The sequence below is a fragment of the Syngnathoides biaculeatus genome, chromosome 15 (assembly GCF_019802595.1).
Source record: "Syngnathoides biaculeatus isolate LvHL_M chromosome 15, ASM1980259v1, whole genome shotgun sequence".
Lineage (NCBI taxonomy): Eukaryota > Metazoa > Chordata > Actinopteri > Syngnathiformes > Syngnathidae > Syngnathoides > Syngnathoides biaculeatus.
This window is the reverse complement of record NC_084654.1, coordinates 21,573,064-21,596,056: the sequence shown is the minus strand read 5'-3', so window position 1 is coordinate 21,596,056 and position 22,993 is coordinate 21,573,064. Positions and strand designations below refer to the sequence as shown.

The 22,993-nt window shown below is 45.8% G+C and overlaps 2 protein-coding genes across 2 annotated transcripts; one reads left to right on the top strand and one right to left on the bottom strand.

The window, feature by feature from the left end:
* The first annotated feature begins 15 nt into the window (after positions 1–15).
* On the top strand, positions 16–15,245 carry map3k9 (mitogen-activated protein kinase kinase kinase 9). Its single transcript, XM_061844423.1, has 11 exons — positions 16–653; positions 2,805–3,218; positions 6,656–6,839; positions 7,692–7,840; positions 8,331–8,506; positions 8,581–8,821; positions 9,006–9,128; positions 9,792–9,924; positions 10,112–10,224; positions 10,855–11,487; positions 12,381–15,245. The coding sequence occupies exons 1-11, from the start codon at positions 269–271 to the stop codon at positions 12,755–12,757; spliced, it is 2,928 nt and encodes a 975-aa protein (XP_061700407.1). The 5' UTR covers positions 16–268; the 3' UTR covers positions 12,758–15,245.
* Positions 15,246–16,811: 1,566 nt separating this feature from the next.
* Positions 16,812–21,454, bottom strand: LOC133513306 (tetratricopeptide repeat protein 9A). The gene is made up of 3 exons (XM_061843950.1): positions 20,839–21,454; positions 19,043–19,225; positions 16,812–18,441 (listed from the first exon to the last, which is right to left on the bottom strand). The coding sequence occupies exons 1-3, from the start codon at positions 21,368–21,370 to the stop codon at positions 18,359–18,361; spliced, it is 798 nt and encodes a 265-aa protein (XP_061699934.1). The 5' UTR covers positions 21,371–21,454; the 3' UTR covers positions 16,812–18,358.
* Between the last annotated feature and the right edge of the window lie 1,539 nt (positions 21,455–22,993).

The window sequence follows — 22,993 nt, the reverse complement described above, 5'->3', positions numbered from 1 at the left end:
CGTTGAATGACACGCACGAACACCAATCAGAAGTCGGGAGGTATTCGCGTGTTGTGCTGATTGGCTTAAAACGCGCAGTCGAAGCAGCTGATTTTTTTTTATATCATTTGATAGGACCCACGATGATGGCGCATTTTACCCACAATGCAGCTCGGCTGCGCGCGCAGGATTAGCCGCGAGTTACGATAGCTAGCTAGGCAGCTAGCCGCCAGCGGGTGAATGCGCCTGCCGCTGCCGCCGGCTTCAGGCCGGCCCATGGACCGCCTCCATGGACACTCCCCACAAAGCGGCTCCGGCGGAGCGCACGTCGACACCCGGGCCGCCGGGCGTCCCCTCCTCGGATGAAGCGAATATTTTCCGCTGGCCCAGGCCGGAGGCGGAAAATGGGGAGACCGGCGCCGAGCCCGAGAGGGCACCTGGCGGCCGCTGGACGGCCGTGTTCGACTACGAGGCGACGGCGGACGACGAGCTGAACCTCCGCCGGGGGGACCTGGTGGAGGTGCTGTCCAAAGACTCGCTGGTGTCCGGAGACGAGGGTTGGTGGACCGGTGTTGTGGCCGACCGGGTGGGCATTTTCCCCTGCAACTATGTCAGTAGGGGCGTGCCGGAGGAGAGGCGGGCCGCGTCGTCGCAGGAAGTGCCCCCCTTGCACCGTGAGCACCTTTGCCGTACATCCAAATGTTCATGCCAACATTCGCATTGATTTTAGCCGCTACGATTGTAATGAAATACGATTATTGTATTTCTTTAATAACTAAGATTCGCTTCTGGATGTGCTGCTGAGATTTTTATGTTTTTTAATACAGCGGTAGCTTGAGCTGCAAGTATTTCATTCGCTCACACACACTATCATGCATATATCTGTCACGTTTTAAAGGTCCCCTTCCATCAGAATTCATTTTTTCTGCTGTTATATACGTCGGCATGAGACTTTTTTTTTTTTTTTAAAGATGAGGTTTGTTATTTGTAACCGGTAAAACAACAGATAGTACTTGGCTAATATATCTAGATCAGGCTGCAAGGTTTTAAGCTTCCATGATAGACTCATGTTTTCGACTACTTTAGAACGCGGGCGCCATCTTGGTGTGGTGATTTCGCGTCAACACACTTAACTAAGCAGGAATCATTTCAGAAAGGCGTATGAGTGGGGGGAGCGCCGCCATGTTATCGGTCGCTCAAACGAAAATGGGCGTTGTAAAGCGCCTTTCTTTCGACTGCTAGCTGTGATCAAGAACCAGTGCGAGAAGTCGGAGCAGTTAGCAACCAAACGGCGACAACTGTGGCTGTCTCGTATTAGCAGAGCCAAACTAGCAGCCGAGCACAGTACTCGTGTGTGTGAATGCAATGCATGTCTCCAAAATCTGTATTTTCTGTTTTATTATAATAAGTTTGCAAAAACGAGTTAGCGTACCGCTAGCTGTTTCGTGAGTTGACTTCAAAACGTAGCCGTGGAAGTGGAGAAAGAGGTGCGGGCTCTACTTGCCACTTGTCCTGGTCGAACCGCTCTCTCTCTCCCTCTCGGTAACAAAAACGAAAATAATAATCTACACCTCTTTCGTTTCTATAATCAACATAATTTAACACAACCCTGACTATAATCACGCGGCACATATTTAAATTGCATTGTGCGGTAGACTAACCTTAGCAGTGCGCTTACAACGGATACGGCGCATGACGAACCCAGCCATTGATGAATTGGTTGTAGGCCTCCAGACCTTTGTAATTCTTTAGTTAGTCCACGGTTATAAGCGCTTGTCGAGAAGAGGAGATAGTGTACTTTGTCTGGATAGGTTACCGACGCCCACATTTGTCTGCTCCATTTGTCTTTCTCCAAGGCATACGGATCGATATTGTCGATCAAAGCGCACTTCTTGTCGTCACGGTTTCCTGAAACATCTAATGAGCACCGATAACTTTCCAAAGTCTTTTTAGCCATCGTGCGTCATTTTTAAGTCGTACGAACATTTGTGTAACTCCGGTCTTTGAGTGAACCCATCCAACATGGCCGCGTTCCCCGGATTTAGTCACGTGGTCGAAAACAGTCTATTGGGCACATTTTCTTGGCCTCACGTATTTTGTTATGGAACAACAAAACTCTTTGAAGTGTGACATAATCCATGAGCAACGATATGGCTTTGGAGAAGCCTTATGATGCCAAATTGGAAAGTGTATTATTATTATTATTATTTTTGTTGGGATGTCTTGTATTGTAGTGTGACATAAAAACGAGAATCCTGCCACATAGCACTGCGACGTCGATCAACGGAATCGTACCTTGCAACGTCTCCCTCGGTCGTGGTCCTGTCCGATTGAGGCGTGACTCATTTTATCAGGTCAAGATGTTCAACAACAAGGCTGGGATCTCAGCCCGGCTCGTCCGTCCGTCCTTTCACCCACCGAATGAAATATTCACGGGGTTCTGCTCAAGAGGAGGTGGTTCCACTTAGAGCATAACTTGGACATGGATTGAAAACTTTCCACGGGATTTCATCGGAATACTGTAAACTAATGAAAATCCATTTACTAAGTTGAAGATTGTCTCGAAATAAGGAATTTAAATGAAGGGGAGGTCAATAGGCTGCACAGTGGCTCAGCTGGTAAAGCATTGACCTCACAGTTCTGAGGACCGGGTGGCTTCAAATCCCGGCCCTGTCTGTGTGGAGTTTGCATGTTCTCCCCGTGCCTGCGTGGGTTTTCTCTGGGCACTCCGGTTCCCTCCCACATCCCAAAAACAAATTGGGAAATGTACTGAAAGTCTCCACTCCCTTGCAACCCGAAGTAAATAAGCCTCGTTTTTGTAACAGTCTTGGAGATCGACTTCTCCGAGCTGGCCCTGGAGGAGATCATCGGCGTGGGCGGCTTCGGCAAGGTGTACCGGGCGGTGTGGCGCGGCGCCGAGGTCGCGGTGAAGGCGGCGCGGCGGGACCCCGACGAGGACGCCGAGCAGACGCTGGCCAGCGTGCGGCAGGAGGCCAAGCTCTTCGCCATGCTGGAGCACGCCAACGTCATGGCGCTGCTGGGCGCGTGCCTGCGCCAGCCCAACCTCTGCCTGGTGATGGAGTACGCCCGGGGGGGCGCCCTCAACCGGGCGCTGGCAGGCAAACGGGTGCCGCCCTGCGCCCTGGTGGACTGGGCGGTACAAGTCGCCCGGGGTATGCGCTACCTGCACGACCAGGCCATCGTCACCATCCTCCACAGAGACCTCAAGTCCAGCAATGGTAGGAATATAGAATATCATTTTTCTCGCGGGCCACATTGTTGTTCCAGTTTCTCTCAGTGGGCCGTTATGACTGTGGAACAAAAATATTTAATCATCTCATCATATTTACATCATCAATTTTTGAACTACTTTTGGAATCAGAAATCAAGGGTAATGCGTTTTTCAACTATTCATGTTTGGTAACACAAAAATGACTGTAATATCTCAAATTTATCGTTTATGATAGATGACAATTTGAAATTTTGGTGCAGGTTTTTACCAGAATCATAGAAATTGAAACTGTAGATTTAGCTTCGCGGGACACATAAAATCATGTGGCAGGCCAGATCTGGCCCCCGGGCCTTGAGTTTGACACCTGCGTTATAGGAGGTGCATTCAAGGACTGCTAGAAAAAGAGGACATCTCAAAGGCTTACAGAAATACACTATCAATCAATTAAACCTAACACCAAGAACAAAATTCCACCAGATGCCGCAAAAGTCGTTTTATTGCTTTGGTCTGTGCACAAAAACAGCAACAAGATGAGATTTGCAGCAAATCAAGATGGCCCCCAAACACACACCCAAAAAAAAAAATTGGGGTTTAGCTGTTTATGAATTCACCCACTCACCTAAAATACTGACCCGAAAGAGGTATCATGGTCGAGCGGTATCGAAGATTATTGTGAGGCGGCAGCGTAAATGCCCAGTTTATGAATCATAATAGTTGATAAAGCAGAGTTTTAAACGGCGATCAGATGGCAAAAGTTGGTCTCCATTGGATGTCTATAATCTTTTAAATCCCCAAACTCATTAGTCAGGATTATTGGCGAGGATCACGTGCGTGTGCGCGCGCATCGACGCGCATAACCTTTGGCCGGCGACCAACCTCTGCCGGCCGCTTCCTATTGGCCGACCTCAAGCGTTAAGTCACGGGGGGGGGGGGCAAAAATCCAAACGCCGAGCGATGTGTCAACAAATCACTTCGTATAGATTCCCGGCCTACAGAGCGCACCTGGTTATAAGCCTCACCCAGTACACTTACAAAGGAAATATTATTTGGTATATACGTACGCCGCGGCTGTGTAAAAGCCGCGAGTGCCCACATTGAAACACGAGATCTTTACAAAGAAAGACGGTGCGCAGAGAGTTTAACGCTAGCGCCGCCGCGCTAACAGGGCCGGTTTAAAAAAACAAAAAAACACCAGTAAAAATCACAGAGACACTGCAGTAACACGCTACCGCGGCACTAACAGGGCCAGACCCACTGATATATTTAAAAAAAAAAAACAAAAAAAAAAAAAAGGACTGGATAGCGCATACACATATGATATGTCGATCGGTTGAACCCTGGTGGCCGCCGTCTAGGTAGTTGCAAAACATGTGGAGGACGTGGTTAACAGGTTGGATTATGGCGGGGCTTTTCCTCAAAGTTTGGCATGTACAATAAAAACTGGTCATGTGAGCTTGACATTTTTTCATTTCTGGTAACATGAAGGATTTTTAATTGGACTTGGTAAGCCAAAAAATGCGAAGTGCAAAGGAAAGACAGAACACCGTGACTAGCAAGAAACCTTGCATATTACCTACAGCCTGACTTTTCCCAAAATACGCTGTGAAGCACGATCATCATAAAATATAAAAAAACGAAGCACTTTTCCTCCTAAAAACATTACATTTTCAGTCAATCAGTTAGATATATTTTTGGAAATATGGGAAACTACATGCTAAACGTATTGTTCATTTGTTGTCTCTGCGACGTCCCATTCCAGACGGCAAATTTAAACTTGTTTCCTCGCATTTGAAAGTCTTAATTCCATTCGCAGAGTTCTGTATTATGAAGTTCATCAAAAAATGTCACAGAAAATGTGTTTTCTTGCTTATCCACTGATAAAGTTTGGGGAAAATATTGACATTGCTTTTCCACGAAAAAGCGTCGGCCTATAAAGGCGAAACAGAGACGGAACAGTCAACAACAACGACCGTAGACAAAACTTTGTGAAAAGTGAATTAAGCTCATCAGAAAATTAAAAAAAAAAAAAAAACTTTACAAACAAATGTCAACGGTGTCAAAGTAAATCTTTCTAACTTACCTGTGGAATGTATTCTCACAGCCATGAAACTGGCGATTAAATGTCCCTGCACAGGTCGGCATGGTTGTTTTGGGAGGATTAAGATGGCGGATGGCGACTTCAGTTTTGGTGGCCAGTGAGCCATCCAATCTTTTTTTTTTTTTTTTGTTGTTTTTTTTTTAGATCAGTGGCCGGACCGGTAAAAGTCACTTCCTCGGCACATGTATTCCACTGGTCTCTTATCTTTTCTGCTCGAATGCCCCCTTGTGGCTGCTAGGAAAAGTGCATAAAATAGCCGCATCAATGCATAAACCGCTGGGTTGAAAGCGCGTGGGAAAAAAGTTGCGGCTTATGGGCCGGAAATTAGGGTAGTTCAATTTAAGGAGTCCAAATTTATCTTTTGTAGTGCATCGAACAAGGTTATTGAGATCAAGTTAAAATTTAAGTCTAAAAAAAAAAAAAAAAAATTAAAAGGACTTTAATGAAGACGGCGCCACTTCCCCTTTGGGCGTAAACATGGCGGCGCACAACGTTGTTGGAGATAAAGCAGCTGCCTTCATACACGCGCGAGAGGCACGTCGAGCAGGTTTGAGCTCGCAAAGTGAAACTGGCTTCAGGGCAGAGTTTTATGTGTTTATTTTATGGAGAGTGCGCGACGGAGCTAAAATGACGGCTTCAAGGCAAAATGGCAGACCGCCCGTGTCGTTTTCGGGAATGGCATCTTCAGACGTCGGTTTGCTCTCACGATAGGGCTGCAAAATTCATCCAGTTTGAATCGAGATCAGCATTTCGGCTGCGTGATTGAACAGCCCGATCGTCTGCAAAATTAAACCATTTGTGCTTTGCGATAAGCAGATTCGTCTCGACCTATTAATTGTGGTATGTTTTCAAACTTTCGTATGCGCTCTTTCTTCCTGTCTTGGGTTTACGGTTCTACAGTACCAGTCAAAAAAATAGTAACCCCAAAATCTTTGTTTAGGGAATAATTTGTAATATAAGTACGCACGCAAAAAAAAAAAAAGAATTGCAACACAGTGCTAAAAATTTGACCTCAATGTAACGACAGTGTAATAGCGAACGGAAGTCAGGAATGGACAAACATTTTCCGACACAGCTTGTGTCTCACTTCTTCTTCTCTTCTTCTTCTTCTTCTACTACTCCAATCCTTTCACCACGTCCTCCCACAAAACTCCTTTTTTTCCTCCTCTTCACCCTCCATTTTTTGCGTTACTCTTGCATTCTTCTTCATTTTACGATCGCCTTTTTTTTTTTTAAATAATCTGAATCCCCGCTTACGCCGACATGCGCCAACCCACCCGACACCCAAATCCCCGCACCCGGTCATACCTCAACCCACCCCACTACCCCCAACTCCCCCCCCCCAGTCCTCATCCTGGAGAGGCTCGAGAGGGACGATGACCTGAGCAACAAGACGCTGAAGATTACTGATTTTGGGCTGGCGCGCGAGTGGCAGCGCACCACCAAGATGAGCGCGGCGGGCACGTACGCCTGGATGGCGCCCGAGGTCATCCGCTCGTCCACCTTCTCCAAGGGTAGCGACGTTTGGAGGTGGGCAAGCAGCCAGCGGGCGGGGGCGGGGGGGTCTTTGCGGCACATCAGGAGAAAGTCTCCAAAACTGCAAAAGTGCAGCAGGGACGCATGTTGTCGTAGCAACAGTGTTTTTCGTGAAGCACACTGAATCCATATTTCATGGGATAGATTAAGCAAAAAAGTTTAAAAATAATAATAATAATAATCACAAGATAATTCGAAAATGTTCTTCATTCTTTTCATTTGAAAGGCGTACTGTAGTATAGGTGTATAAATGAAAGTGTATATATGTATTTTTTATTGCATTTTTTGTGTGTGTTTGATGTGTCATGCCTAGTGTATTATAAATCAAAATAACCGTGAAAATGGGAAAACAAAGCAGACTAACTATCATAATTCCCGGCCTACAGAGCGCACCTGGTTATAAGCCTCGGTACACAGAGTTTAACGCTAGCCTTAGCGCGACGGTGCTAACGTGACGCTGCTAATGCTAATGCGGTGCTGCTAACGCTAACACGGCGGTGTTAGCGTGGTGGTGCTAATGCTAACGCGGCGGCTGTGAAAAAAAGTTCCGGCTTGTAGGGTCGGAGTTACAGTAGGTCTATTTTTTATTTTATATATATATATATATTGTGTGTCTGTGTGTGTTTGTTTGTGTCATGCCTGGTGTATTTTAAATGAAAATAACTGTGAAAATGGGAAAACAAAGTATACTAAATAGTAGAAAGACCTCACCGGGGGTTCACTTGTTTTGCGCACCTTAATCGCCGCCACCTACGAAGCTGCCGTGTGACTTTTCTGGAGTCGTGAAGTACCCTTGTGTGTGTGTGTTTTTTTTTTTTTTCTTCTTCTTCTTTTTGGCACTTTCAGTTACGGCGTGCTGCTGTGGGAGCTGCTGACGGGCGAGGTGCCATTCCGGGGCATCGACGGCCTGGCGGTGGCTTACGGCGTGGCCATGAACAAGCTGGCGCTGCCCATCCCGTCCACGTGTCCGCAGCCCTTTGCGCGCCTCATGGAGGGTGAGACGCGAACCCGGTTTGACTTTGCGAATGTGAGATTTGGTCGACGGAGACCCACAAAGTCCCAAAACATGTCAGATGGCTTGTATTTAGTTTTGAAACAACCATTTTGCCTCGATAGCGCCCTCTAGGATTTTTTTGTCCACATAGAACTATGACAGCTAGCTCGTATGTCTATTATGAGTAGACCCACAAAAAAGTCTCAAGTTGCCATGCCCCAAAAATCGCAGGAAGTCTATCATTTTGTTTTCAAGCACAAATTTTGGTTTGGTAGCACAAATTTTTATTTTATTTTTATTTTTTTTTAAATCAGCCCACAAAGCCAGTTTGACTTAGCAACAGGACATTTGGTGTGCATGTCTATCATTTATAGATGACTTATAGCTGTGGGTAGAAACACACAGGAAGGCAGCCATCTTGGTTTGTAGAGGCCGTTTTGCATTGGTTTTCCCTAACGGTATCATCATCGTCATCATCACCACGATCTCAGGCTGCTGGAGCTCAGACCCTCACTCCCGACCGCATTTCGCCGACATTCTGGGCCAGCTGACCGCCATCGAGGAGTCGGGATTCTTTGAGATGCCGCCCGAGTCCTTTTGCTCGTTGCAGGACGACTGGAAGCTGGAGATACAGGAGATGTTTGATCAGCTCAGGACCAAGGAGAAGGTATTTGAGGTGCCCGGTGTACCTCTCGACGTGTCCCGTGTGATTCAAAGACCTACATTTTTTTTTCTGTTCAGGAGTTGCGTTCGTGGGAGGAGGAGCTGACGCAGGCGGCGCTGCAGCAGAAGTGCCAGGAGGAGGCGCTGCGGCGGCGCGAGCAGGAGCTGGCCGAGCGGGAGATCCACATCCTGGAGCGCGAGCTCAACATAATCATCCACCAGCTGTACCGCGATAAGCCGCACGTGGAGCGCCGCCAGGGAAAGTTCCGGCGCCACCGCCTCAAAGTCAAGGACGGCAACAGGATCAGCCTGCCGCTGGGTAACGTTAGCAGCGTCGCCGACAGGAAAAAAGGTGGTTGGTGGTGGTTGTCATGAGCAGACCCCCCTCAAAAAAAAAAAACAATTTAAGCAGTTATCCCCAAAAACACAAAGTTTGCCTAGACAGATGGCTCACGATGATTTGTGGAAATGAGACCAATTGCTATTTTCAATTTTTGTTTCAGATTTCCAGCACAAGATCACTGTGCAGGCCTCGCCGTCACATGACCGTCGCAGGAGTTTGCTCAGCAGCGGTTCCAGCCCGCCAACCAGCCCGCCACTGCTCCCTCGCCTGCGAGCCATACAGCGTACGCTTAGCACACACGAACCGTTGTCATGTAAATGATAAATCTACCGTAATTTCCGACCTACAGAGCGCACCTGATTATAAGCCTCACTGAGTACATTTGTAAAGGAAATACCATTTGGTACATGCATAAGCCGCGCCTGTGTATAAGGCACAAGTGCTCACATTGAAATACACAATGAATCACGAGATATTTACAAAGAAAGACGGTACACAGAAAATTTAACACTAGCACCGCAGCGCTAACGCTAGCACCACTGCTCTAACGCTAGCACCGCCGCTCTAATGCTAATGCTAGCGCCGCCCCGCTAACAGGCCCGGTTAAAAAATACATACTAGTAAAAATGACTGAGACACAGCAGTAACGCGCTAGCGCAGCGCTAACAGGGCGGGCCGGTACAAGTCACTTCCTCGGCGCATATATTCAGGGTTGAAAGCGTGTGGGAAAAAAAGTCGCGGCTTATAGGCCGGAAATTACGGTATTCACAATGCCATAGACAAGCTAATGAAACTAGCAGTGATGTTGCTGTAGTTATAACCCTTTCAGCAACCAATATTAAAATCCAAACGGTGCGCAACATATACAGAGTAGTGACTGGATTCAAGAGCGTGGGGTACCGCTGTAAAAATAAAAAATAATAATAATCTGCTTCGTTTTTCCCAGTTACGCCACGGGAAGGTTGCTGCGGCGGCTGGGCTCGCGGTGCAGGCGAAGAGGAGGTCGAAAGGAGGGGCTCCAGGAAGAAGGGCAGGACGGGAGGCTGCGGACCGCAGCGGGAGCACAGCGCCGACGCCAGGTGAGCAGTCACAAACAGGACTCGAACCCCCTGCTGTCGCGAACGACTTCAGATTGTTTGACTGCCACCACGATTTTTGTTCGAGGTCATACGAGAGCGCCTTTTAATTCATCAAAATGCACTTTATAAAAACATAAGATGTCGTAGTTTTGCGCACTATGCTAACGCTACGGTGACATGCCGGCAGCGTGAGAGCCGCCGCCGAGGGCAGCCGCCAGCGTTCCTGCAGCGCCCCCAACCTGCGCCGTTCCCCGAGACACAGCCCCGCCGTGCCGGGGGTGCCCAGCCTCCTGGAGAGTGGTAAGTTCTCCTCGCAAAACTGCTTCTATTGGCTGCCGCGTGAAAATAAGTTGACTGCTTTTAATTTTCAAATGTCAAAGCAGCCTACTGGTGCTAGTAGTTAATTTTATTGATTTTTCGTTTTTAGTAATATTGTTTAAAGAAAAAAAGGGCTTGTTGACGTTTTGTTTTGTGCAAAAAATATTGACGAAACAGTTTAATTTTTTATTTAGGTTATTTTTTTATTGGAAAAAAAAAACCTGGCAAATAAGATGTGATGGTATTTTTTTCCCTTTCATTTTTTTTTTCAAACTGAATTAGATTTTTAAAAATGACTTGACTAATGACCACCTAAGATTTTTTTTCAATTTAAAATATTATAAAAAATTGAATTGAATTGCTTAATATTTTGGGTATTTATATGTATTTAAAATATCCATCCATTCCTTGAGCTGCTTATCCTCACAAGGGTCGTGGGAGTGCTGGAGGCCAACGCTCTACACCAGCACCATGGTGCCTCCTATTTAAAATACATGTATTTGAAATACTTTTTAGTATATATTTTTTTTACAACTGCTCTCAATGTTAAATTCTTTCTTTTCTGTATTTAAGATTTAACAGTAATATAATCATTACTTTTTTTCCTTGTAGAAAATGAAGACTGCTGCTTCGTGAGCCGTTCTGGAGCGCTGCCAACTCAGTCGTACCTGTGCCCCCCCAGCCAAGACTACGACCAATGGGAAGCCGGCGAGGATCCCTTTGAGGACGTCCACGTTCCGGGAGCCACGGGCAGCCGCAAGAGCCCCGGCAGCGGTCGGCGCACGGACCTGGTGCTGCTCGCCTGCGGCTCCGTGCTTGCGGCCGTGGCCCTGGGTGAGAGCCTGCTGACGTTGCCCCGTCCCGAGGAGGGCAGCAAATCGCGCTGGGACGCCTTCTTCCACGCGCACAGACTATTTCGGCGGGACAGCCCGCTGCGGATTCCGCCGTCTTCGCCTTCAGACCGCGACTCGTCCACGCGCTCGCTGCTGCGTTCTGTCGGCGACGACCCGCCAGCCGTCCCCCCTGCCCGTTGTCACGGCAACCTGCTGGTCAACACCCACCTGGAGAGCTTCAAGCGAGATCCACGGCAGTCGCTCACCCCCACGCACGTGCCCTGCGCACCCGGCGCCGGCACCGCACGCACCGGGAGCCTGCGACGCACGCCGTCTGATGGCGCCATCCGGAAGAGCTGCCCGCAGAACAACCTCGAACCTTTGCCGGAGAAAAGCATCTTGGAGAACACGAGTAAGGGCAACGTTTCCCTCATTAAAGCCATAAAATGGTGACAAATGATCGATCTTATTCTGTATAAACTAACTTAATTTAGCATATTACTGTAATTTCCGGCCTACAGAGTACACCGGATTATAAACTTCACCCAGTACATTTGTAAAGGAAATACCATTTGGTACATACATAAACCGTAAGTGCCCACATTGAAACACAAGATATTTACAAAGAAAAACAGTACACTGAAAGTGTTTTCAAGGTTTTAATACCTTATCTTATCTTAACATGGCAACAACACAGTAGCACGAACAGGGCTGGTTAAAGGAAAAAAAAAAACATACCGGTAAAAAATAAAAACAGCCGCGGTAGCAACACGGTAGCGCAACACTAAATCACTGAAATGCGGCAGTAACTCAGCAGAAACATGCTAGCGCGGCGCTAACAGGCCCGGTTAAAACAAAACATACCAATTAAAATCACCGAGACGCGGCAGCAACACGCTAGCACAGCACTAACAGGGCCGGCTTAAAAAAAAAAAAAAAAAAAAAAACATACCGGTAAAAGTCAGTTCCTCGGCACATATATTCCACCGGTCTCTTACCTTTTCCCCTTGAGTGCCCCCTAGCGGCCCTTGGAAGAAATGCACAAAGTGGCCGCATCACCGCATAAGCTGCGGGGTTGAAAGCGTGTGAAAAAAGTTGCGGCTCATAGGCCAGAAATGACGGTAAATAAGCACTAAACTTCAACCGGGGCTGGCAGTTAACAACTTGAAGCCTTTCTTTTTTTGAAGAATTGTTTAAGCAAAAAAATAAAAATAAAATGGAACATGAACAATAATTAGCAAACGGATGAATCCTCTTCAACGAAATCCAGTCATCTTGAACTGTCTTCTCATTCCCCTCCACCAGGGAGCACCTTCCGAGGTTTTGCCGACAACTTCTCGGCCGTCCCCCGCCTCCCGGACCCCAACGTGGTGTTCCCGCCCACCCCCCGCCGGCGCTGCGCTCCCGAGCGTCCTAAAACCTTGGACATCCTGGCGCGGCCTCGGCCCTCGCCGCGGCCTCGCTGCGACGCCTTCCGCCCTGAAGTGCGGGGCCGCGGAGGGGGCGGCGACTCTCCGGCGGCGCACACCTCCAGCACGGAGACGCCGCAGACTGCAGAGGAGCCCCCCACGCCTTACTACCCCGACAGGGGGCGCAACCTGCTGGACGCTGAGGACGAGGGCCAGTGCCGGGACGGCACCGTGCCGCTGTGCAGCAAAGACTCGGAGGGGTACAGGTCTTGACTTTTGAACACAATGCTCACTTAATCCCAAATCACTATATAAGGACTTTTGTAAAGTCCACAAAAAGTTCCACTCATGACGGCGTCGGGAATGATTGATTGAGTCCGAGCGCAGTCGCTGTGTTCTGATCCGTTCTCTCGTTCCCCACGTCCCAATCACCATACAGTGAAACCTCGATTTTCTTGAGTAATCCGTTCCAAAAACAATTACCGTAATTCCCGGCCTACAGAGCGCACCTGGTTACAAGCCTCACCGAGTACATTTGTAAAGGTTCATACATATTTGTAAAGGAAATACCATTTGGTACATACGTACGGCGCAGGTGCCCACATTGAAACCTGCATAGAAACGATAGATATTTACAAAGAAAGACGGTACACAGAAAGAATTTAACTCTAGTGCTAACGGTAACAGGGCCGGTTGAAATAAAACTTGCCGGTAAATATCACTGAGACACACCAGTAACACAGCAGCAACGTGCTAGCACAGCGCTAATGCTAGCGCAGCGCTAACATGGCTGGTTAAAATAAAAGTTTAACGATTAATGTCATTGAGACACGCCAATAACACAGCAGCAACACACTAGCACAGCGCTAACAGTAGCGCACCGCTAACAGGGCCGGTTGAAATTAATCTTACCGGTAAATATCACTGAGAGATGCCAGTGACACAGCAGCAACACGCTAGTTGCGTGCTAACACTTGTGCTAATGCTAACAGGGCCGGTTTAATTAAAACTTACCAATCAATATTACTGTGACACAGCGGCAACACGCTAGCTCAGTGCTAATGCTAGCGCAGCGCTAACAGGGCCGGTTGAAATAAAACTTGCCGGTAAATATCACTGAGACACTCCAGTAACACAGCACCAACACGCTAGCACAGCGCTAACCCTAGCACAGTGCTAACATGGCTGGTTAAAATGAAACTTACCGGTAAATGTCACTGAGACGCTCCAGTAACACAGCGGCAACACGCTAGCTCAGTGCTAATGCTAGCGCAGCGCTAACAGGGCCGGTTGAAATAAAACTTGCCGGTAAATATCACTGAGACACTCCAGTAACACAGCGGCAACATGCTAGCACAGCGCTAACGCTAGCGCCGCGCTAACAGGGCCGGTAAAAGTCAGTTCCTCAGCACATGTATTCCACCGGTCCCATTTTTACCTTTTCCACTCGAGTGCCCATCTGCAGCCCGTTAGGAAAAAATGCACGAATTAGCCGCATCACCGCTGAAACCGCAGGGTTGAAAGCGTGTTTGGGGGGGGGGGGGGGGGTGTCGCGGCTTGTAGGCCGCAAATTACGGTAATCAGTCCCAGACTTTTGCTATAGGTAAGAAAACATTTCACCTCCTCAGCATATTAGCGTTGTTACCGTGTTATCTATCATATGCTGTATGCAGGAAAAAAGTTTTTATGATAACAGAGCGGCTGTACAACATCTGGGGTACAATTTTGAGGGAAAAAAAAACTCAACAGAATTGTATGAAATCCGAGGTTCCGATATATTTGGACTCTGTAGATTGCTAAAAATCCTTATATGGTGATCTGGAAGTCGGGAACGAGTGAACGATTCCAAACGCTTCAGAATGATTCGCTCGTTTCCCGATTCACTATAATCACAAAGTTAAAAAAAAAAAAAAAAAAAGCATCATGAATGTACACGCGCCGGATTGACTCGCAGTTGTTGGGCGTTCACGTTTGAAGTCGGGCGACACGTCACGAATGCGCCATTCACACGAAAGCCGCTGCAGCTCGCCTGCGGCCTACTTAAGGGGAACGTCGAATATGTATTCTGCATCGTTTATCATAAGCGCAGCGCAGGTGAGGAGCATTCCAATGCACGTGTGGCTATCCTGAAACTACTACAAGGGACATCACTATAAGCTGTATTTATTACTTAAGTTTTTTTACCATGTTTGCCTTCATTTTTGACCCACTTCACTGCAATCTTAAATTATGAAAATTGTAAATCCTTTTCTTTATTTATTTGCCTACCAAATGCAGTCACTAGAGTAGAATTTTAATTTTTTTACTGTGATTATCGGGACGAATTCCACAAATATAAATACAGTAGATTGCAAAAATGTATTAATATGAGTATTAAAAGTCCCCCCCAAAACAAAATTGAGCCTCAAAAAATATAATATATATATATATATATAATTTGAAATTATTTAGGATAAAAAGAATGAACATCCAACACTGTCAAAAAAAAAAACTTGGAAATAAAAAAAATGAGGCTCCCAAAAATGAACATCGAAACACAAAATTGAGGATCAAAAGATGTTATTTTTAAACATTTAATTTTAATAATTACAAACTGAGGCTCACATCTCAAAAAGACCACCAGCAACAACAGCACAGGGGTTCACAGTTCTGATGATTGGGGGTTCAAATCCCATTCCTGCCCCTGTGGAGTTTGCGTGTTCTCTCCGTGGCTGTGTGGGCTTTACCTGGGCACTCCCCCCCCCCTCCCCCCAAAAAAAAAAAAAAAAAATATATATATATATATATATATATATATAATGTAAAATAAATCCCAATATTAGAATTTTTTTAAAAAACAACAACAGTTTTAACAGAACAACCATCCAGCCGGCCATTTTTTTCCCCCCACGTATCTGAGTTTGCGGAGAAGCCCGGACTTAGCGCTTCCTTAGCCACTTCGTCCAGGACTTCCTGTTGGATCCCGAGGCGTTCCCAGGCCGGCCAGAACTTTTAGTTACTCCAGCGTGGTCCCCTGAGTCTCAGCCACCTCAGAGGAGCAGCGACTCTACTCGGAGGCCCTTCCAAATGACCCAAACCCCTGTGAACTGCTCCCAACCGAATTCTGACACCGGTCTTACAGGGACCGGACAGGCCTTAAATGGTCCAGAACCCCGTACAAGGGATACCCCAAAGTCTAGGTTCCAAACGCTGGTCCACCATTCCACAACCAGGATGAAAACTCCTGAATCTGAGATTCAACGTTGTTTTTTGGGGGGGTACGACTAATTATAATTTAAAAATTGTCATAATTATTCAAACAAATGGAAAATGTGTTTGTTATTGTAATTTATTTCATCACTGTTTATCTTTTTTATTTATTTATTTTCATTATTTTTACACGAATACCACAAACAAAGTCGGCTACAGCCCGGAACGCAAAGACGACCGAGATCCACTTGCTGCTACCCGACTTTACGCGGTGGCTTAAATGTTGGGCGGCTTGATGTGAGCTCATGTCGGGGCTCAGGACCGAACACTTCGTATCCCATGATGCTCAGGGGGTGGGGGGGGGGCACAAGGGGGCCTGGAATGAATGTCACACAATTAAAACAAATCAACTCATTTCTTTGTCTCTCTTCTCATTTTTTTTTTTTTTTTACACGCGCACAATTTATTTTTTTTTAAATCCAATCTTCTCAAATGTATTCATTTTTCTTTTTAACGCAAAATAAGATAAGCAAGGACGCGGGGGCTTAACGCTAATGTGGGGTTAAGAGGACGAGTTTAAAAAAAAAAAAAAAAACATACCGGTAAAAATCACTGAAACACGGCGGCAACACGTTAGCACAGCGCTGAGACAGCTGGTTAAAAAATATATATATACATATAAATCAATATATGTACCGGTAAAAGTCCCTTCCTCGGCACACATATTCCATCGGTCTCACTCTTAAGACCCTGTGGTGTAGTGACTTCACAAGTCTTGTCTGATCGCTATTAAGAAAAAAATAAAATCTGCACACCTGTGTTCAAATGTTAGAGTAATCTTAAAAAAGACCTAATAATTTTCCTTCTTCAAAAATAGTATAACTTAATCATGTTTCACGAATTTATGTTAGAATTAACTAAATTAATATTTTTGTGTGTGTGCTATAGTGTCTTAGTTACCATTATTACTACTTTTATTACTATGGCTTCTATTGGTAAAATTTATTTTATTTCTTTTACGATTATTGCCACTCAAGTTTCTGACACAATAAGTATGGAATTTGGTTTAATTTATGTCATATATATATATATAATATTTAGGTATGTACCATATACATAAAATCATTTCTGCTCTTTGAGTCGACCACTGAAAAAGTATTGCAGCCGTGATTATTTGAGGTGTTTTTTTTTTTTATTACTGACGTGCTTTCATCAGTATTTCAAAGTATAAATAATAACAATAATAAATGATGAGATGATCCACTCGCACTGCAGCATCATCACAAGGATCAATACAAACGACCACCACATACATACAATACATATTCATATTTAAATACTGTGATCCAAGTGCTGGGTTTTTTTTGTGTGTGTATTCTTCACCAAGAAATTGTTCTTTTCTCATTTCCATGTACAATTGTCTGATATGTCTTTTCAGTTATTAATGGTGTGCTTTTTTTTTTTTTTTTTAGTGTACTGTCCATGTACATAAACTACATGCATTTCCTTTGACAGCACCAGACAAAAAACTGACAATATCGTAATTCCCGGCCTACAGCGCGCACCTGGTCATAAGCCTCGATACAGAGGAAAAAGTTTAACGCTAGCGTGGGGCTAGCGTTAGCGCGGAGCTAGCATTAGTCTCAATCAATGCCTTGATGTTTTTATGCCTTATTGCCGAAATTCCTGGCCTAGAGAACGCACCTGGTCATAAGCCTCGATACAGAGGAAAAAGTTTAACGCTAGCGTGGGGCTAGCGTTAGCGCGGAGCTAGCATTAGTCTCAATCAATGCCTTGATGTTTTTATGCCTTATTGCCGTAATTCCTGGCCTAGAGAACGCACCTGGTCATAAGCCTCGATACAGAGGAAAAAGTTTAACGCTAGCGTGGGGCTAGCGTTAGCGCGGAGCTAGCATTAGTCTCAATCAATGCCTTGATGTTTTTATGTCTTATTACAGTAATTCCCGGCCTACAGAGCACACCTGGTTATAAGCCTCAGTAGAGAGAAAAAGTATAACGCTAGCACTGGGCTAGTGTTAGCACGGAGCTAGCGTTAGTCGCAATCCATGCTTTGATGTTTTTATGTCTTATTACCGTAATTCCCGGCCTACACAGCACACCCGGTCATAAGCCTCGGTACAGAGAAAGAGTAACGGCACTAGCGTTAAACTCTTTCCCTGGCTTATAACCAGGTGCGCTAACGCTAGCGCCGCATCACTGCATAAACCGCCGGGTTGAAATCGTGTGGGGAAAAAGTCGTGGCTTGTAGGCCGGAAATGACGTTAGTTTGTGGTCGTGCGGGTGCTCGTTACTGATCGACTCCCATTTTGAAATGACGAACGGCGCGGGGGAGGGCGGCTGAAATTTTCCACAAACACGACAAAAACCTTTGCGGTTTTTTTTTTTTTTTTTTTTTTGTCCTCGTTGCCGCTGTTGTGTTTTCCGCCCCAGCAGAAATTTGGACAGGCAGTGATTGCGAACTTTGGAGAGAGAGAAAAATAATAAATCATCTGTACCCATAAACCTTTGAATCAGTGCACAGGCAGTGTTTAAAATCCCAACGGAACATTCCAGACTGCTTTACAATGACAAGTCCAGGCGACACACGGGGAGGGGCGGGGACAGGAAGTGGCGATGAGTTCAAGTCTTCTGTGGTCTTTTTTTTTTTTTTTGTTTTTGTTTTTTTTATGTGGCGTCTTTCTTTTCCCTCTGAGCGCTGCGGCGGATTTTCATCTCTGTCAGCTGGATGTAGCGGATGACGTTCGTGTCTGAAACATAAAAGACGCTCCTTCGGTTGAGTTTTCATAGGATACATATTTTATTTTTGTGTTTTTTAAGGAAAACAATCACTGCATTATCTTGTCCAGTGTTTTAAACAGTATTACACTTGCATATAATTATTTGAACAGATGAACGCGTCACCATGAGGCTACTGGAAATTGCACCCAAGGATGAACCAGACTTGTACGAGTCCGCAGTTCTCTTCCAAAATTCTTGTTTGATTTTTTTGGGGGGACTTTCCAATAATGTTACACATGACCGCTTCGTCTGTGTTTTTCCCACTTTGTTTGAAGGCATCATAATCTTACTGTATGTAAACCGATTTCAAAGAAAACAATGAAAAAGTGCCTCAGAAATATATGATGTAATATAAATATTGTTGTGACATCCAGCAAATACAAAGGATTTTGGTCATCCTAATGGGCCTAATTTTTATATAGTGTGAGTACAGTAAACATCTAGCTGAAAAATGAATCAAGATAAATCCAACTTTATTTTTCATATATTTTGCACGGATTGCTCGTTTTTGCGTTATCGGCCAATGGCGTAAAAGCCACCGCGTATGTACGGAACTAGCGCTCGGGTCACCTGAGGGCTCCTGCTTGTGCGACTCCTTCAGGTAGTAGAGGGCCTTCTGGAAGTCCCCCAGGTGGTAGTAGGCCACGCCCGAGCGGTACAGGGCCTTAAAGTTCTTGCCCTCCTTGTGCAGGACCTTCAGGCAGTACTCCTTCACGCGCTCGTAGTTGACCAGCTCCATCTGGAGAAGGCAGGCTGGGCCGAGTGGAGGAGGGAAAGAAAGTCAGTCAGCGGCTCGGACTCGCTGAGGAACCATTTGGAACCTTTCCCGCAATTTGGGAACGGCGTGGCGAACGGGTGTCGGGGCGCCGTCGCCCGGGTGCGTGCCAAGTTTTCGGGGGTTGCGGTGAGCTAGTTGAGCCTTGTGAAACGTCTCCATGAGTGTGGAACAGGATTGGATTGTAATTTTTAAAGCCCAAGTGTCATCCCGATAAACATTCTAAAATAGATATTGAAATGAAAAATACACATATACGAAAAAATAAATATGAGCGGATAGCGCGTCATCCATGCGCAAAGTTGGCGAAGTCCCATTCGACATCCACGTAGTCGCTAAATTGGCTACATCTACCGTCGGCGACGTCACCCCGAACATCTCGCAACCGAGTGACCGGGGCGGTACTACCCTATGGTTTGAAGCCATATTTAGATGATATGCGGATCACTTCTAACTAACAACAGACTCCCAGACGGTTTGTATGAGCCGGCCCGGCCGCGAGGCACGGCTTCGGCGGCGGCTCGTCCGCCCGCTTCCAATGGGGCGCGGAAGCTCTTTTTAAAGAAGAGAACATCTCACAATCGAGTGAAGTGACCGGGGAAATATTACACTATTGTTTCAAGCCATATTTAGATGATGTGCAGATCACGGCCAAACCGCATGCGGCTAAACAACCTCCCCGTCCGATTCACCTCCGCGCGGCGGAGATGAGCCACCCCGACCGAACACATCGATTTACATTACATTTAGCACCATTGATTTACGGACGCATATCTTTTGTTACATTTTGAAAGGATTACACCCCCCCCCCCTCGCAAGTATTACTTTTTTTTAGTAGCTGTCATTTGGAACCCACGAAGCTCTCGTCCTTTGTACTCGTGCAATCCATTTTTCACAACGAACCGGGTCTCTTGCAAACTCATGAAGGGTAAATCCATCCTCCCGAGTGTTCGAGCAATTTCCAGCAATGCAACGAGCCGGCATTTTGGCTAACACGAAGGAACAACGAGCTACCTTCCCGCAGGTAAAACTAGTATAAACAGACGAGACCGCCTGAGTGGGCGTCTGCCACTGACGTCACTTCCTGTTTCTTCTCGAAAACAAATCCCTTGGGAGGATTTTCATGGCTGGAGTTACAAAAAGCTGGATATGTCAAAATCATGTTTTGTGGTGATAAAAACGAATGGATCTATACTGGCTGCCAGTTTGTTTTTGTTTGTTTGTTTTTTTTTTTTCATTAATAACGTACTAAAAATCATGCATTTCATGACAGGGGACCTTTAACCTCTAATGTTCATTTGGCCCACTTGGGGTGAATGTGGCCGGTGAACTAAAATGGGTTCAGTCTGGGGCAGTACTGTACAGTGTCATTTAGTGTAGTGAAGTAGAATATGCAGTGGAATGTAATGTGGTGTAGTGTTATGTAGTTTAATTTAGTGTGGGACAGTGTAATAACGTGGTTTAGTGTGTATAGTAGTAGTGTAATATACGTGTAATAGACGTGTAATACAGTGAAGTGTAATGTACCGGAGGCAGTGTCGTTGTACTGAGTGTATTGTGTAGGGTACACGCGACGCAAAGTGTGGTGTACCGGCTAGGCTGTTGTAGCACTCCAGCTCGGCGTTCTCCATGGCGCCCTTCTGCTCCTCCGTCAGCGGGCTGGACTTGCCGATGGCGGCCAGCAGCGACTTGGAGCCGCCGCCGTCCGGGTCGCCGAGCAGCCGGCACAGGCCCTTCATCTCCAGCAGCGCGCGGTGGTACTTGCCGATGGCCTCGCGGTACTTCTTGTCCTTGTAGCACTGCGTGCCCTGGCACTTGAAGTCCAGCGCCCGCCTCACCGCGTCGGCGGGTTCGGCGTGCGACGCGGGCTGCTTGAGCATGGAGGTGCCGGTGCCGGTGCCGCCCACGCCCCCGCCGCCGGTGGTTGTTCCCCCGTGCTGGTGGTGCCGCTGGTGGGAGCGCGCGTCTCTGTTCCGGCTGCCGGGAGCCGGAGGCTGCGCGCCCGGCAGGAGCCTCGGGGGAGCGCCGCCGCTGTTGGAAGCGAGGCCGCCTCTGGCCGCCTCCACCCTGGAGCCGCCGCCGACGACGTCGTGGCCGGCTTGGATCAAGCTCATTTTCGACATGGAGCGCCTCAAAATCGTCCCTCCTTCCTGGACTTTTTACTGCATCCCGAGGCTTCCTTCATCCCTTCCTCTCCTCCCCGTCGTCGTCGGTGCCGCAGATGGCGCGTCCTCTTCTGGCGCAAACCTGCCGGATGATACGGCGTGCTGTGCGCGTGCGCGCGCGCGCGCGCGCGCGTGTGAGAGAGGTTTTCAACACATGACATCATATACGCAGCACGTGCAATTACTACATACTTATCGTTCTTAACGGAACATCATTATTATTGTTATACATATAGCATTTGCCTCCCATAGTTCAAAGGCATATCGGTCTCTGCGGGATATTTATGAGGGAAATAGTGTAATATTTGAAGAGACTTTTAATTTACAAATATATTGTATGGTTGATGATTTGATTACATTTTTGTTTAAATTTAATGTATATTTTCTTTATTTAGAAAGCTTTCTTTATTTTATGTACGAAACATGCAGCGATCATAGTTTTTGTTAGATTTATATTATATTTATTTCTAGTTATATTTATGTTATATTAATTATATATATTATTTATTATTAATTTCACCTTTTATTTTATAAGATTTGTCTCCCATTTGGGGTTTCATTAAGAATAAATCAAGAATGAAAGAAAATAGAAAGGACCTGATTTACTTTTATTGATTATCTTTTTATTTATTTTTTTTACAATTTTGTCAATCTTATATTCTGATCATGGAATTTATTTCCCATTTATCATGATGCCCTCTCCTTCCCATTTTATACATTATTTAGGTGTAGTTATTTATGAATTAAATTGTTTTCAGTGTGGATTTTATATTTCCCCATGTTCCTGTGTTACAATTATTGGATATTTTCACGTGTATTTTTTTATTTTACTTTTCTTATATTTTGAGTATGCTTATGAATTTATAATTTCATGACTGTGTATTATTTTTTTTGTCTGTTGCTATTTCCCAGTTGTTGGTTACACATGCCATCTTATTCAATTTTTGTTTTCAAATGTCATCTATAGTGTAGAGTATAAAATGTTTTTGTATACAAGATGCAATACAGACTGTTGTGCTCAACATTGATATTTTTAAACACTTAATATCTGATGCTTATGTATTTGCTGAATCTTCCCGCTTTTGGTTTAGTTTTGCACGCTCACATGTTAGGATAGTTTGTTACCGATTAGCTGATCAGGAGCAAACAATAAGCCTTCTTCACGTTGCTCTGAGCCTCGCGTGCTGACCCAGATAAACATCTGCTGGCGGCTTGTCCTCTCTTGCCCGACTTGCCACAATCGGACTGTCTCGCAACCGGTTCCTCCGCGATTCAGCCTAACGTGAATCAATTTCAAGCGATGATTATCATCGCGTCGTGGTGACGTCAAATTATTAAACTTCACTCAATCGGTCACAATATTTATTTACAAAATGTGTTCATCTATCTATGTCGGCAATGTGTAGTGCCAGACAAAAACAAATAAATATTATCTGGTAGATAGCAGAAAGTATAGAATTGACTTGCGTATCGACTTTTTTTGGTGTGTAATATTTTGTTTGGTGGTGCACTGTGAGATTTATTTATTGCATGTAAAATATGTGCCTTTTTACAAGGAGTCTGCGACACACTTTTGGGCCC